Source organism: Callorhinus ursinus, unplaced genomic scaffold (genome assembly GCF_003265705.2).
Source record: "Callorhinus ursinus isolate GAN/ISIS: 27379988/994484 unplaced genomic scaffold, GSC_fseal_2.0 scaffold20, whole genome shotgun sequence".
In the NCBI taxonomy this organism is placed as follows: domain Eukaryota; kingdom Metazoa; phylum Chordata; class Mammalia; order Carnivora; family Otariidae; genus Callorhinus; species Callorhinus ursinus.
In genome coordinates, this window is record NW_027397082.1 from 24,469,142 (window position 1) to 24,483,311 (window position 14,170).

General features: G+C 42.0%; 1 protein-coding gene across 5 annotated transcripts in view; it reads right to left on the bottom strand.

Moving 5' to 3' along the window:
* The window catches only part of PLCE1 (phospholipase C epsilon 1), a 337,159-nt gene that overhangs the window by 42,755 nt on the left and 280,234 nt on the right, over positions 1-14,170 (bottom strand). For all 5 annotated transcript variants that reach the window (XM_073904420.1, XM_073904421.1, XM_073904422.1 and 2 more), the window contains 4 exons: positions 12,736-12,843; positions 10,844-10,960; positions 8,557-8,715; positions 332-461 (listed from right to left, as the gene is read on the bottom strand). In XM_073904420.1, the coding sequence (XP_073760521.1) occupies positions 332-461; positions 8,557-8,715; positions 10,844-10,960; positions 12,736-12,843 (514 nt within the window). The remainder of the gene's footprint in view (positions 1-331; positions 462-8,556; positions 8,716-10,843; positions 10,961-12,735; positions 12,844-14,170) is intronic.

Here is a 14,170-nt window from a genome sequence, read left to right on the forward strand (position 1 = left end):
AGGGTGAGAATGGGATCTCTCTGCTGCCTTTCCACCTTTTCCTTCAGAAACCCAGTCAGGAATGACCCCTGTGCTGCTTCCTACACCCTCCTCTTCTTTCCTTGAACGTTGGCTGTAGCGGCTTACAGAATCCCTTTCCTTGCTTGGTCCTCCTCACTAAGCAATGGGATTTAGGAACTCTTGGACAGTGATTACAACAACTGGCCTTGTTGGCCTGTGGCGTGCCAGACTCATTTTTTTGGGGGAAAAAAAAAGACACACACAAAAAAACCACAACAGAAAAGCATCCCGTCATTTCCCCGCACACAGCATAGGGTTGTATTTCTCTTACCATCAGACAGGGATTCATAGTCATAATCATATTCATCCTCTTCATCCTCCTCTTCCTCGTTACTAGCAGGTGGGGGATTGGCATTCCCCCCATTATAAGCCTGAGCTTGCATGGATGCTAACTGATGAGCCTGTAAGATATCAGTAATTAACAACCGCAGATGCTAAGCTACTCAAGTTTCATTTATAGCCCTCAAGGTGACCACCTAATGCTTGCCACAGTCATAAAAAGTGGCTTAACCTATTTTGGTTCATTTGAGACAAAAACCAAAAATCCATATTTACCTAAAGTTCAGTGTCAATACTTGGGCGAATGTTGACATCCCTACAAGAGCAGTCCGGGAGCTTTTAGCAACAGTCACAGGTAATCTGTGTGGCATGCCCAGCCACCCGGGCTCCCTGGGCCAAGCCCTCCAGGACAAACCCTGGTGCTTGGGAGAACCACCGTCACTCCCAAATGATGAAGAAGTGAATTAGCCCATCACTTTTGGAAAAGTAAGTCTCTGCTAAGAAACTGTTTTTTTTTTTCTTCTTCTTAAAATAATATCTAAAGGCCTTTGACTTTGAGAAAAAGTTTAGAGTCCCTGTGGACAATGAGATTGAGTGAACAGTTTAAATAAAGTTTTTTTCAACAGACTTTATCTGAACCGTCAATCAGATTAACAAACTAGGCTAGAAACTTCTGGAAATTTGATGTGTGCTACGAGGGAGATCATGTGTCTTTACACTCAACTAGAATTACTGTGAGGTGGTATCACAGGACACAAGGTTAGTATAGGTCTGGGAACTGAGCATAGGAAATAAGCAGAAATATAGGAAAAGTTACTTGTATGAATTAAAAACAAGAAACAAACTTAAAATCCAACAATAGAAGAATGGGGTCAGTAAACTATGCTGTATCTGCCTAAAAAAATGAGACTTAAAAAAACAATTGTGATATATATTTATTGAACAAAGGATACAGAATTGTGTGTGTATAAATAATTATACATGTAAATATATACATATATACATGTATCTATGTAAATATATATACAATTCTATATCATTTGTTCTGTGTCTATCTACAATGATTATAATGATATAAAATGATATAAAATGATATAAAAGTGCATAATACAGCAGGGATTCTTGACATGTTGTTGTGCACAAACCCCTTAAGCAGTCTGGTGAGGTAGGATCCCTTCTCAGAATGATATTTGATTTCTTTTTTATATTATTTTATTTTATATTTTTAAGTAGGCTCCACACCCAGCATGGACCCCAATGTGGGGATTAAACTCATGACTCTGAGATCGAGATCTGAGCTGAGATCAAGAGTTGGACGCTTAACTGACTGAGCCACCCAGGGACCCCGACACTTTAAATGCAAAAAACAAAATAGAAAAGATTATTAAAAATGTTGAATACAGTTATCAAATATAAAAAAACAAATTGGGGTGCTATAGGAATATATGTTTCTTTATTAACACAGACAAAAATGTATAAAAGGGTAGGTCAAGTAACATTTTTGAAATAGTGATGAGCATAAATAATTCTTGGAGATTTAGCAACAACTGTAATGTAACAGAAAAAACTATAATTTCTATTGCTGATGAAGACCCAAGTACTGCCAGTGTTACTGTGGTTTGTTCCCTATGTTTATTACCAGAGGAAATGCTAAATTTTAGCTAGACGTTAGTAAAAACGGAGATGTAATTTTTTTTCCATCTACACTCATGGACCCTTGAATTCTGTCTGTGGATATATTACCAAGATTAAGAACCCCTGTGATACAGGTTGTATTTGGTGTCGGAATTATGGATGTTTTAAAATAATTCTCTCTTCCCTAAATTTTTTGAGATGTGGTTATATTCCTTTTATAATAAAAATGTATACATAAGGAAGACACAATTAAGGCTCTGTCTATATCAACATGAAATATTTTACAATACAGTCCACTCGAGACAAATGAACACTGTTTAGGCTGGGATTTCTCAAAGTGGGTTTTGTGGAACACGAACTCCATGAGTGTTAATAGCTGGTAGGTGAAAACTGACCTATATTACAGTAACCACAAGACACAGTGGAAGGTTGGGAACAGCACTTAAACAAACTGAAGCAGTCCTGCTACAGGGTTTAACATAGCCTTCATTTAATATGCTAAAGGGCACTGTGATTCTTCAAAGCCCTTCAGTACAGCATTTCCCACGCTTTTTTAAGCAGGGATTTTTTTCCCTCCCTCACCCCTTTTCTCAGCATGTCTCATAGGATTAGTGTTCTTCAAAACTTTGGGTAATGTGCTCTAGGCACAAGGGAGCCACAAAAGCAAGTCTATTTGTCGTGGATAAGAGAAGGGCCTTGATGCAGCCAGCATTCAAGGTAGAGCTAAGGGCTGGGAATGATGATGCAAAGAGCCTGAGGTCCACTGGCAGAGAAGTGTGAGAACCGTATGATGGGAGAGATGCCATGCAAAGATCTGGGGACTGGCAATGTTAGAAAGCAGCATGCCAAGGTCCTTTAAACTCCCAAACGCTTCTACCAATGCAGAAGTATGGAGAGGTGGCCAAAAGGATAACCAGGAGCTGACATCCTTATTCTGTGCAATATCCTACTTACTCTGAGGCAAAAATACAAGATCCTGGCCCTTGAATAAAAGCAATTCAGACATAGGTCGAGGGGTTGGAGCTACAGGTCAGATATGGGGACTGGCTCAGATGGGTCTAGTTGGAGCCGTGTCTTACTTTGCTCTGTTCCACTGGCCCCTCGCATAGTCCCTGTCATCTAATGTGCATTGTTTGAGTCGACCAGGTTGGAGTGCTGGAGACCAAGGTCAGAAAACTAGAGATCTGATGGGTTATAGTTAGGGAGACTCAGTAAGAGCCTCAGCATGAGTCTGAGGCAGACAGAAGTCTCCAGAAATCCCCCTGGCTCTGAGTCAGTCCACCCTAGCTGAGGGTGAGTTTCTGGTATGGCAATGACCCAGGTAAGTGAGGGATTGGGTCTGAACATACTGGAGCTCTAGGCACTCACTCACCCAGCCTCGTGTGAGCTCAGATCACCAGGGCTAGACCCACAATCTGCCAGGCGACTGAAAGACCTTGCATGTATGACTGTCAGTACTCCCTGGGAGATCATGGGAGGCTGGAAGTGGTCTTAAAAAACTAGAAGTGGGATTCTACTGTCCCATTTTTCCAAAAGGAGGAAGAGCTAAATTGTGGAAATTATATAGGGGGGAGTGTCAAGGTGATAGCCAACAAAATCTCAGAATGGGTTATTAATTAGTTGGTGAAGAACACAGAAAATAAAGATGTTATTAGCAAGAGTCAGCATGGGTTTACTAAGAACACATCTCTAGAACACTAAACTCTTTTTTTTTCAAATATTTTATTTATTTATTTGAGAGAGACAGAGATAGTGAGAGAGAGCACAAGTGGGAAGGAGGGGAAGAAGCAGACTCCCTGCTGAGCAGGGAGCCCGATGCAGGACTCGATCCCAGGACCCTGGGATCATGACCTGAGCCAAAATCAAGAGTTGGATACTTAACCAACTGAGCCACCCAGGTGTCCCTGGAACACTAAACTCTTTAGACTTTTTGGGTAAGGTAACTCACTTTTTGGGAAATAACAAATAAGGAGTGTTTCCAAACTTCCAGGATGATGAGAATTATTTTTAAATAAACAGATTACCCAGCTTTCCTTGTGGAAATTCTGATTTAGTTGGGCAGATTTGGGACCTAAGAATCTATGTTTTTAATAGTGTTCCAGTGATTATCAATGTATTCTGACTTTTTTAAAAAAAGATTTTATTTATTTGAGAGAGAGAGAACGAGAGCGTGTGTGTGCGAGTGGGGGAAGGAGCAGAGGGAGCGGGACAAGCAGACTCCACACTAAGCATGGAGTCCGAAGCATGGCTCGATCTCATGACCCTGAGAACATGACCTGAGCTGAAACCGAGAGTTGGATGCTTAACTGACTGAGCCACCCAGGCGTCCCTGTATTCTGACTTCTAGATTACGTTTGAAAGAGTCTTTCCTAAAGACCTGAATCTGAATCCTAGTTCTGCTACTCTGAGCTGGGTGGCTTTGAGGAAGTCACACAAATGGCTGCGCCTCACTTTTCTAGTCTATTAAATAAAGAAGCTGAAGCAGATTCTGCGGAAATGTGGGCTGTAGGAGAGGACAGCACTACACAGGAGTGATAATCATCTAAACTCCAGGAAGGATTTGCAAGAAGGACCACAGGCGGGGCTCTCTGCTTGCTCATCTGGCTCAAGGACAACTTCAAGGATTAAGGTACAATTTGAAAAACTGCTAATAAATACACTGGATATCAGAAGTCAAAATTAACAAAGAACCTTTTAGGCTGCAATGACATACCAAAACCAAGAAGAGCAAATGTAACCGAGGTAAATGTGAGGCTCCTGCCCACGAAAGTTGAAAATTAACTGTAAAAACCTGAAGACGTGGGGAGACCAGCCAAAGAGCAGTCCCTGTGAAAATAACTGAACTCTTTTTGTTTTGCACAAACTCAACAGGCGCCCAGTGTGCACTGAAGAATTTTAAAAGTGAGAACAGTCCCAGGCTGCATTAACTGAGGTATAAAGTCCAAGTTAAGAGCGGCGATGGTTTCACTGTCCTCCTTGTGCTGTCAGACCCCTATCTGGAGTATTGACTTGTTCTGGAAATCACATCTTAAGATCACCAAATTCAAGAATATCCACAAATTTAAGAATATCCTAAACATTCTTAGTGGGAAGTAAAGAGTCTGAGCAGCCATATCCTGTGAGAAACAGTTGATACCCCAAGACTGTTTAGTTTGGAGAAGAGAAAAGCTGGTGGGAGACACATGCTAGCCCTCTAGATATGGAATCAGTCTGTGCAGCTGCAGAGGGAGGAAGGAGTGCCAAGGAGTAGGAGGAACGGGAAGCAAGATTTGGGCTCAGCATAAAGACTTCTCAAATAGCACGATGCATTCATTTGGGAACTGGAGGCTGCATAAGTAACAAAGAAGGGGAGAGGCAACGGCTACAAGATCCCACCGCATCTAGAGGACCACAGAGGTATGCGCAGGGCGGCTGGGTCTGCTTGGCAGTCAGGAGTGGGCAGTGGTTGCTGAGGAAAGAAAACAGCAGGGAGGGACAGGGTTGTAGAAGAAAAAGCACCCCGTCCCGGGCAGTCAGTTACTGACACAGCCGTTGCGGAGGGCCGGGGAACACATGCTACTCTTTTAGCTACATGACTTCCTAACAAAAGCCCATCAGCATAGATCTTGTGGTCTCTGGAACCCAAACAAATGCTGGGCTTTCTGGAGCAGCTGTGAGAGTCCAGACCTGCACACAGCTAAACCTAGCCGAGGGCTCAAGCTGGTGGCCCTCAGGACTGACTTCCCCTCCAGCCTAGGCTGGTGTGGCTGGTGCAGTGTTTTAAAAAGAATGTAATTAGAGCTGTTCATTTATGAGGGCATGCATCCTCCACTCCCATCCTGACTGCTTCCAACTGGCATACAACGAGCTGGCCCCTCATATTTATGTTTCTGCTTGACCCCCCAAAGTGGCTGGTTTTGCAACTCTTGGCCAAGAGCTGTGTGCGATCTTCAAACTGTGTACCTCCAGGGTACACACGTGACTTCTAGGGATGTGCAGCTTCATTTATTTTTAAAGGAATCAACTTCTAGATTCAAGATTTTCAAGCTCTATGTGTACTCTTTAAAAAATAAGACTGCCTGCGAACAAGAGTATGGTCGGCTGGTTCTCCCTTCCCCACGCTCTTGTCATGATTGCTCTTCTCCTGTTTAACAAAAGAAAAGTATAATTCTCACTTACCAAAGGGGGAAAAAAAAATCTGTGATACATGAGATGAGGTGAAAACCACCCAAGGTAGCAAAGGGTCATTTGAGAACGCAGAGCTCCTGAGCGTCTTGGAAAACTAAAGACCGGAGCATTTTATTTCACCCAGGCAACAAACACATTCAAGGCTCCATGCCTTTGTCTCTGTCTGTCTGTCTGTCTGTCTGCCTGTCTATCTATCTATCCATCCATCCATCCATCCATCCACCCATCCATCCCTGTCTCTGTCTCTTTCTATCTTCCTTCCCTTTCCTTCCTTTTGTCTGTCCATCCATCCATCTTAGAATTACTATTCAAAAGTGAGATGGTTATCATAGGGAGGAATGTTTATTTGAATTAAAAAAAATAAAGTCACACTTTTCCGGACCAAACATAATCCAGCTGACTAGGCTGATATCTTTGACAATGAGGATTGTTTTGTACATTATATTGGTATATAATTTATGTTATCTATATTTATACATAATAAATGTTATGTCTGAAAATAAATCCTTTGTAACTACTTAAACTTGTGATAAAATTTTTAATGTCAACCTAAAAATGTATAAAAGGGGAAAATATGTGTGAGAAATACAGTTTTTCAAAAAATTTTTGAGATATTTGAGCAAAAAAATCTGATGACCATATTTCTACAGCATCCTTGGTAATCCTGAGCCACTCCATTCAGGGCAAACCTGATCAGTAGGGATCTCTTGGCTGGATTGGTTTGGGGACATTCTGTAAATATCTGTTTTTCTGCTCAGAAGGGTAAGTCTAAAGGTGATGGGGCCTCCGACCTCACCTTCCTCCCCCACCCTGAGGCATCTGAAGTCATTGAGCATTTGGTGAATCACTGAATTTTTAGGTGATAATCACGTAAACCTCTCTAACTCAGCCTGGACTTTGGGCAGCCTGGAATCCCGCTGCAGGTGAGCTGGACAATCTGGGAACTCCCTGGTACTTACTCAGCAGATGACAAGATTCTTTAAGGACCCCTCAGGGAAGCAGTAATGTTCTAGAACCGCAAGAAATACTGGAAATAGAGTCTGAGAAGTGGGACAATGAAATGTTTACAGAGTGGTCTGCAATTCTGACAGGGGTCCCATGATTCACTTTGGGAAAGATTTTGGGAGATTTTAGTGTCAGAGGGGTCCTGTGAAGCTAGTTACCTTAACATTTCCATTTTACAGATGAAGAAATGGAAGCCTAGAAAGACTGACTAGGCCTACGGTCACACGGCTGGTTTGTAACAGAGCCAGAGACTGGAAACTGGTATTTTAGCTCCACACCTAATGCTCTTTCTCCAGTATCATGTTATAAATCACTCGACTTTAAACTCAGGCCCTTACCTGTGAGTTCTACAAATTAGGGCTTTTAGAAGATTTGATGATTGTTACAAATTGATTACTCAACCAGGTCAAGCTGGACACTTGACTCAACTAGACTTGAGATTTTTTATTGATGACCTTGGACAAAGGTTCCAAATTTGTTGGGCTCGTAGAATCCTTTTGCTGACTTCTCTGTTCTCTGGAATCCACTGAAGCAGGAGCGGAGTAGGGCCTGGAGGCTTGGAGGTGATGGCACAGACAGAAATTAAGAGCCATTGACCAGGACCTAGGTTGAGCTCTGGACTGTCCCTGCTGCTGGAACAGCACCAGTGTACTGAGCTTCATGTGGCAACCCCTGGCTGTTGTTAAGTTTTAAAAGTGGCGTTTTAGGCCCCCAAAATAAAGACAAAGCCCTAAATAAGACAAATAATTCTGGCAGCTGTCATTCTATGGGATATGTGCAACCTGGCATATGACCTCAGCGGCTCTGGACCTAAACTTTTTCGTTCATCCTTGGGCTGAAGGCTCTCTACACAAGCAGGTTTGGGATACCTGGCGAGTAGATCTCTGTGGGTGAGGCAGATTGGGGAGTGCCCTGGAGTCCAGAGGCCACAGTGAAACATCAACTTCCATGCTGGGACCACAGGGCTGCTGGTCTTGGGGTTCCAATACTGACTGACCATGTGCTTTCTCTACAGGGGCTCTCCCTACGGTGTGTAGAGGAAGGTCTTTCTATAGGGGGCTTTAGGGGCCCCCTCTAAAGGGGACCACAGCAACCACCGTGGGATTGACAGCTGTGAAGTCCAGGTCCAGAGACAAAAGTCACACTTTATCTCTCTCAGAGTAAATTAAATTTACAACGAGGTGCGTTCTACATGTGAAATTAATTTCATAAAATAAAATTCTAGGTGAGTGGGAGGACAATTCTTATTAGTCTATTAAGGGGAGAGCCAGAACTCAAATTTATCATTCCAGGAAACTCAATCATCAAAAAGTGGTTACCCTGCAGGTCATCTGAAAGGTCAGAATAACACTGATTTCTTAGTCCTGGGCACACTGCATACCGAGAGCTTCTATAATGAGAGGAGAATACCTTTTGCTTTAGGATGTCCACTGGTGTCTGGTGGGCTTTTAGCTTCTTATTTTTAAGAAGCACTTTCCTCCTAAGTTGGTCAGGTGAGGGAAGCATTGGATCATCTGAGAAATCGCTCTCAAACAGGAATTTAGCCACCAGTTTTTCTCCAAACACAGTCTACAAAGAATAAAGGAAAACACATAATCAGTGCCTTTTACCTACACTTGAATTATTCAACCAGATATTTCAGCTCAGTTGAAAGGTTCTACAAATCCTAGGAAGGGAAAGTAGGAAAGAAGTGGTGTCCCCCCTCCCCGCCAACACTCTCTTACTGGAAGGAAGGGAGGCAGTTAGAAGGTCAGGAGGAGTGATCTAGGCCATTCTCCAGGTGGGGACAGCTCTAACTGTTCAGGAAAATACTCTAGGGTCTGATAGATTAAAGAAGAAAAGGAGATTCAGTTAGAGGCTGTGGTTTGTAGAATATGATCCATTCCAGATGTGGGTAAGAAGCCAAAAGGATAGAAACCTTGAAGTAGCTAGGGAGTGGTGACAAAGATGAAAGGTAATGGGGAGAATCTGCCACCATTTAGTATAGAGAACTGCCCATACGCTTCTCAAAAAGATTTTTTGAGCATTGGCCTCCAAAGGGGAATGTGTATCCCTCCAGGAGGTGGGTGGTGGAAGTAGGAACAAGACGATCCATTGGGGTGAGGGTAGAAAATATGGCATTTTCTATCTTCAGTAATTTTTTATTTTTTTATTTTTATTTACTTATTTATTTATTTTTATTTTCATTTTTATTTATTTTTTTTAAAGATTTTATTTATTTGACAGAGAGAGACACAGCAAGAGAGGGAACACAAGCAGGGGGAGTGGGAGAGGGAGAAGCAGGCTTCCCGCGGAGCAGGGAGCCCGATGTGGGGCTCGATCCCAGGACCCCGGGACCATGACCTGAGCCGAAGGCAGACGTTTAATGACTGAGCCACCCAGGCACCCTTCAGTAATTTTTTAATTAAAAAAAACAAAAATGGAAGCTTTATAGTGTTTAATGTACCTTAGCCTCATTAATGGAATTGAGAAATTAGTACTATGATTTGGCAAGAGCAGCAAACGACACCCCCTTTCCATCTCATACATGTTTCTCTGTAAGGTGTCTTTATCAGTGACTATAGCTGTTCAAATCAAATACTGAAATAATAAACTAAACCTAAAGCTAGACATACATGTCACTAATAAAAATTTCAGCACTGGGTGTTATATGCAATTAATGAATCATTGAACACTACATCAAAAACTAATGATGTACTGTATGTTGGCTAACTGAACATAAAAAAAGGAAATAAAAAAGTTTCAAAAATTTTTCAATCACATTACTCCCACTAAAAACTTAGATAGAAAATAATACATTTACAGTTAAAAATTTTTATGAGAGCAAAAAGGGATTTTGTACCATTAACAAATAATAGTATAAGAACTATTATTTACTTGACCCTTTCTCTGTAACTCCCTTTCCCAGTCTATTTTTGCATGTTTTAATTAAGGTATAAAATATGCTAATAAGTAGGATATGTATATAATGTATGAATAAGACAATAAACATACAACAGGAATACATACTACAGTATTTTACTGATGGAGTACACAGTCCAAAAAGTTGAGACCATAATTCTAAATGATGGCAAAAGAAAGGCAATATGAAAAGCTGATTAGTTTTGTTGGTGTAAGTATTTGGCGACATTTTCCTTTGACTATGTCCCTCTCTCCCCCTGAGGGCCATATTTCCATTAAGTGCCTCAATCAGTGGAGGAAGGGGGAAATATAATGGAATATTTGATCCTAAATCTGTCTGCATTATAGTTCGCCTGTATAAGGAAGTGTTAACATAGCAACTGTTTTGGCCAGTCTAAGCTCTTTACCAACACGGATCCCCATATCCGTAGTGTTAGCCACAAGAAAATTTGATTTGCCCTGAGGTATTTTCAGCTTTTCCACATACAACTGACAGGTGCCATCACTGATCTGTGGTGCCAGAAGCACTGGAGAATTGGTCTCTCCTTACCTCTAAGGCTTTCTGGAAATGGTCAGGAGACCACAAAACAATGTTTCATTACTTCAGCTGAAAAGGTGGACCATTCAAGAGGGAGCCCAAGCTCCCAGGGCACCCTCATTTCTGAGGTCTGAGGGACCCTAACTGTATGTGCTTCGTGGCTGAGGTCCCCTGTGATGTGGTCCATGGTGGCTCCATATAAACAGTGACAAGACAAAGGCCAAGATACCATCCTAACTCTTAGCTATAATGGCTTACCTTGAAAATTTCTGCCATTTTTCGTTGCTGAGGCAATGAGCAGTGGTTCTCAATTGATATGATGATGGGCAGGTCAGAGTTGATGAAGGCACTGCGGTCGATGGCTTCTACCACCTCCTGTGAGAGCCAGAGCAGTTCATTAGAGTCCAGATGTCTGTCCAGGGTGTCAGAAGTACTTATAGCCACAGAAAGCACCTAAATTGTTGTTTGCAGAAGATTTTGGCCAAAATGGTTTTTATATTTTCAAACGTATTTTCAAATTAAGCATGATGATAGGCTGTTTTCTATAAACACATTAAACTGTTCATATTGAGTTCACATACTTTATAAGGAACGGCTATTAGTGTGCCAAATTTAACAAATCAGTATGTATACTGATAACATTTTAGGTAAAAGGCCTGTGTTTGTTAAAACATAAAAAATAATGAGGCTTAAGATATTTTCCTGCTTTCAAGGAGTTTATAATCAATCTACTCGAGGCAATAAGACATATACGTATATTTATGTGTGCATGTAAACACAGTTCTCAAACCCTCCTTCTCTCAATATAGAGTACAAAAGTTTTAAGAGAGATGAATAGGAAAATGAGCTAAAGAGAAAATGCATTTTAGCTATCCTCTCTGTATATAAGACAGAAATAATAGTATTCTATCCCAGCCCAGCCACAGTTCAGAGAAAAGTGATTTTACACAGCGAAAACCACTCTGAATGAGGATAGTAACTGCACAATGAACTAATAAACTATTTAGAATTTGAAACAATAATCCAATGAGACTAGTCTTTCTGGGTGACTAACTTCCCCCGGTGGAACCAATTCTCATTATTTCATAATATTAATTATTTAATCATCTTCTAACACATGATGTTGGTCTTTGTCAGCGGGACACCAGGATAAATGATTTTTAATTCCCCTAGCAGGAAAAAAGCCCCTGCCCTTTTTTTTCCTTTAAATTTTTTATTGTTATGTTAATCATCATACATTACATCATTAGTTTTGGATGTAGTGTTCCATGATTCATTGTTTGTGCATAACACCCAGTGCTCCATGAAGAACGTGCCCTCTTTAATACCCATCACCAGGCTAACCCATCCTCCCACCCCCCTCCCCTCTAGAACCCTCAGGTTGTTTTTCAGAGTCCATCGTCTCTCATGGTTCGTCTCCCCCTCCGATTTCCCCCCCTTCATTCTTCCCCTCCTATCTTCTTCTTTTTTTTCCTTAACATATATTGCATTATTTGTTTCAGAAGTACAGATCTGTGATTCAACAGTCTTGCACAATTCACAGCGCTCACCGTAGCACATACCCTCCCCAATGTCTATCACCCAGCCACCCCCTCCCTCCCACCCCCCCCCCCCCCCACCACACCCCCCTTTTTTTTCTTCGATTAAAAAATTCTCCTATCAGTGAGGTCATATGATACATGTCTTTCTCTGATTGACTCATTTCACTCAGCATAACACCCTCCAGTTCCATCCACGTCGTTGCAAATGGCAAGATCTCATTCCTTTTGATGGCTGCATAATATTCCATTGTGTATATATATCACATCTTCTTTATCCATTCATCTGTCGATGGACATCTTGGCTCTTTCCACAGTTTAAGCCCCTGCCTTTTATATATCATCTTATGATGCAAAAATTGCAACAATAGTATTACAAGATAACTCATTTAAGGTAATGGTTATTAAACTCTGGTGAATGAGACTCTAATGAGAGTTCTATATCAACTCCTAGAAAAATGAACATGTGCACATCCCACACAATTTTGGGAAGTCTATAGGCTCAGGATGAGAACCCCCAACCTAAGGTGTAATTTGGAAGAGTCACTCATGTAAAGGACTGATGAAGACAATGACTCTGTGATCTGATTTAAGGAACATGTGAAGCATTACCTTGAAGGGGATCTTGGTTGTCAGTGTGTGTCCGTGGTAGATGATGGGCATCCCATCATCTCCATCCCAGCAGTCCAACTCCACGCTCCTGCAGCCTTGCAGGAGGACCTGTATGATCAACGAATAGATTCACCCCAGATGAGCAAATGGACACAGAGCCTCAAATTAAACCCAACAAATGCTTCTACATATCAGTGTTCATGTTTAGGGCTAAAGCAGAAGGGCATAACATCTAAAATAAAGCGTGCATTTTGGCCAAATGCCACAATGAATTAGGGGAGAGAACAAATTATGGTGGAAAGAGTGTTTACCAGAGCTCAATACTATTGGAAGGTAAAAAAAAAAAATTTAAAGATTTTATTTATTTGTCAGAGCGCAGGGGGCGGGGGAGAGAATAGGCAGGGGGAGAAGTAGGCAGAGCAGACAGAGGGAGAAGCAGACTCCCCTCTAAGTAGGAAGCCAGATGTGGGACTTGATCCCCTGACTCTGGGATCATGACCTGAGCCAAAGGCAGGCACTTAGCCAACTGAGCCACCCAGACATCCCTGGAAGGTAAATTTGATAGCAAAACCATATGACTATTTTCCCAGCAACTTTGGTCTCTCAAGGGACATACACAGGGTACATCCTGAAATGAGAGAGCGAGGCTAGGGCTCTACCTGGGCAAATGTGAGTGGAGGTGAAGGGGATGAGGTTGCAGGCCAAAGCAAACAAGGCCACCAATTCCTTAATGAACTGGCTAAACATTTGTATGACTCCAATCAGAATAAAATCTCCTCCATTTAGACCCAAATTCTGTCACTGGCTAATGCCTCTCCTGTGAACATAGAGCATGGCAGAAGAGTAGAAGCAAGCAGTCATCAAGGATTTGCCTTTCTGTCTAGTCCTAGAACAGAGGCAAATAATCCCTAAAGTCCCCTCTGCCATACCCACAGCAGTCATCAGGGATGAATCACAACACACGTGCCTCCTATCTCACAACCTCTTCAGTAAAGTGCTCCATTGCTGAATTAGGTAAGATGATACCTATTTGCTCCCCTAGATGGGGAGCCGGACGCAGAGCTCCTGGCACATGTGCTCGGGTTGCAGCTCTGTAATATATGCGTGCAGCAACCTCTTCCTCCATAGACTCTCTTTGTGAACTTTGTGAACTTAAAAGATTTCCATGTATTGGAAGGATAAGGCAAACCAAAAGGCGGATGTATCTGTGAATGGGCCAACTCAACTGATTTAAAACTCCATATAATTATTTCCAGGCGACAGCAATTCAATACTGTGGGTGAGTGGCCGCTAGAGTTACTGCAACAAAACTCAGTGGAATCCCTCCTATTTTAATCTTTTTTATGAGGTCCTTGCTAGATTCTTTCCATTGCATGGCATGCAGCACCCAGTCTTCCCAGGTGACCGATGGCCCAGATGGAACCGATTCTGGGGC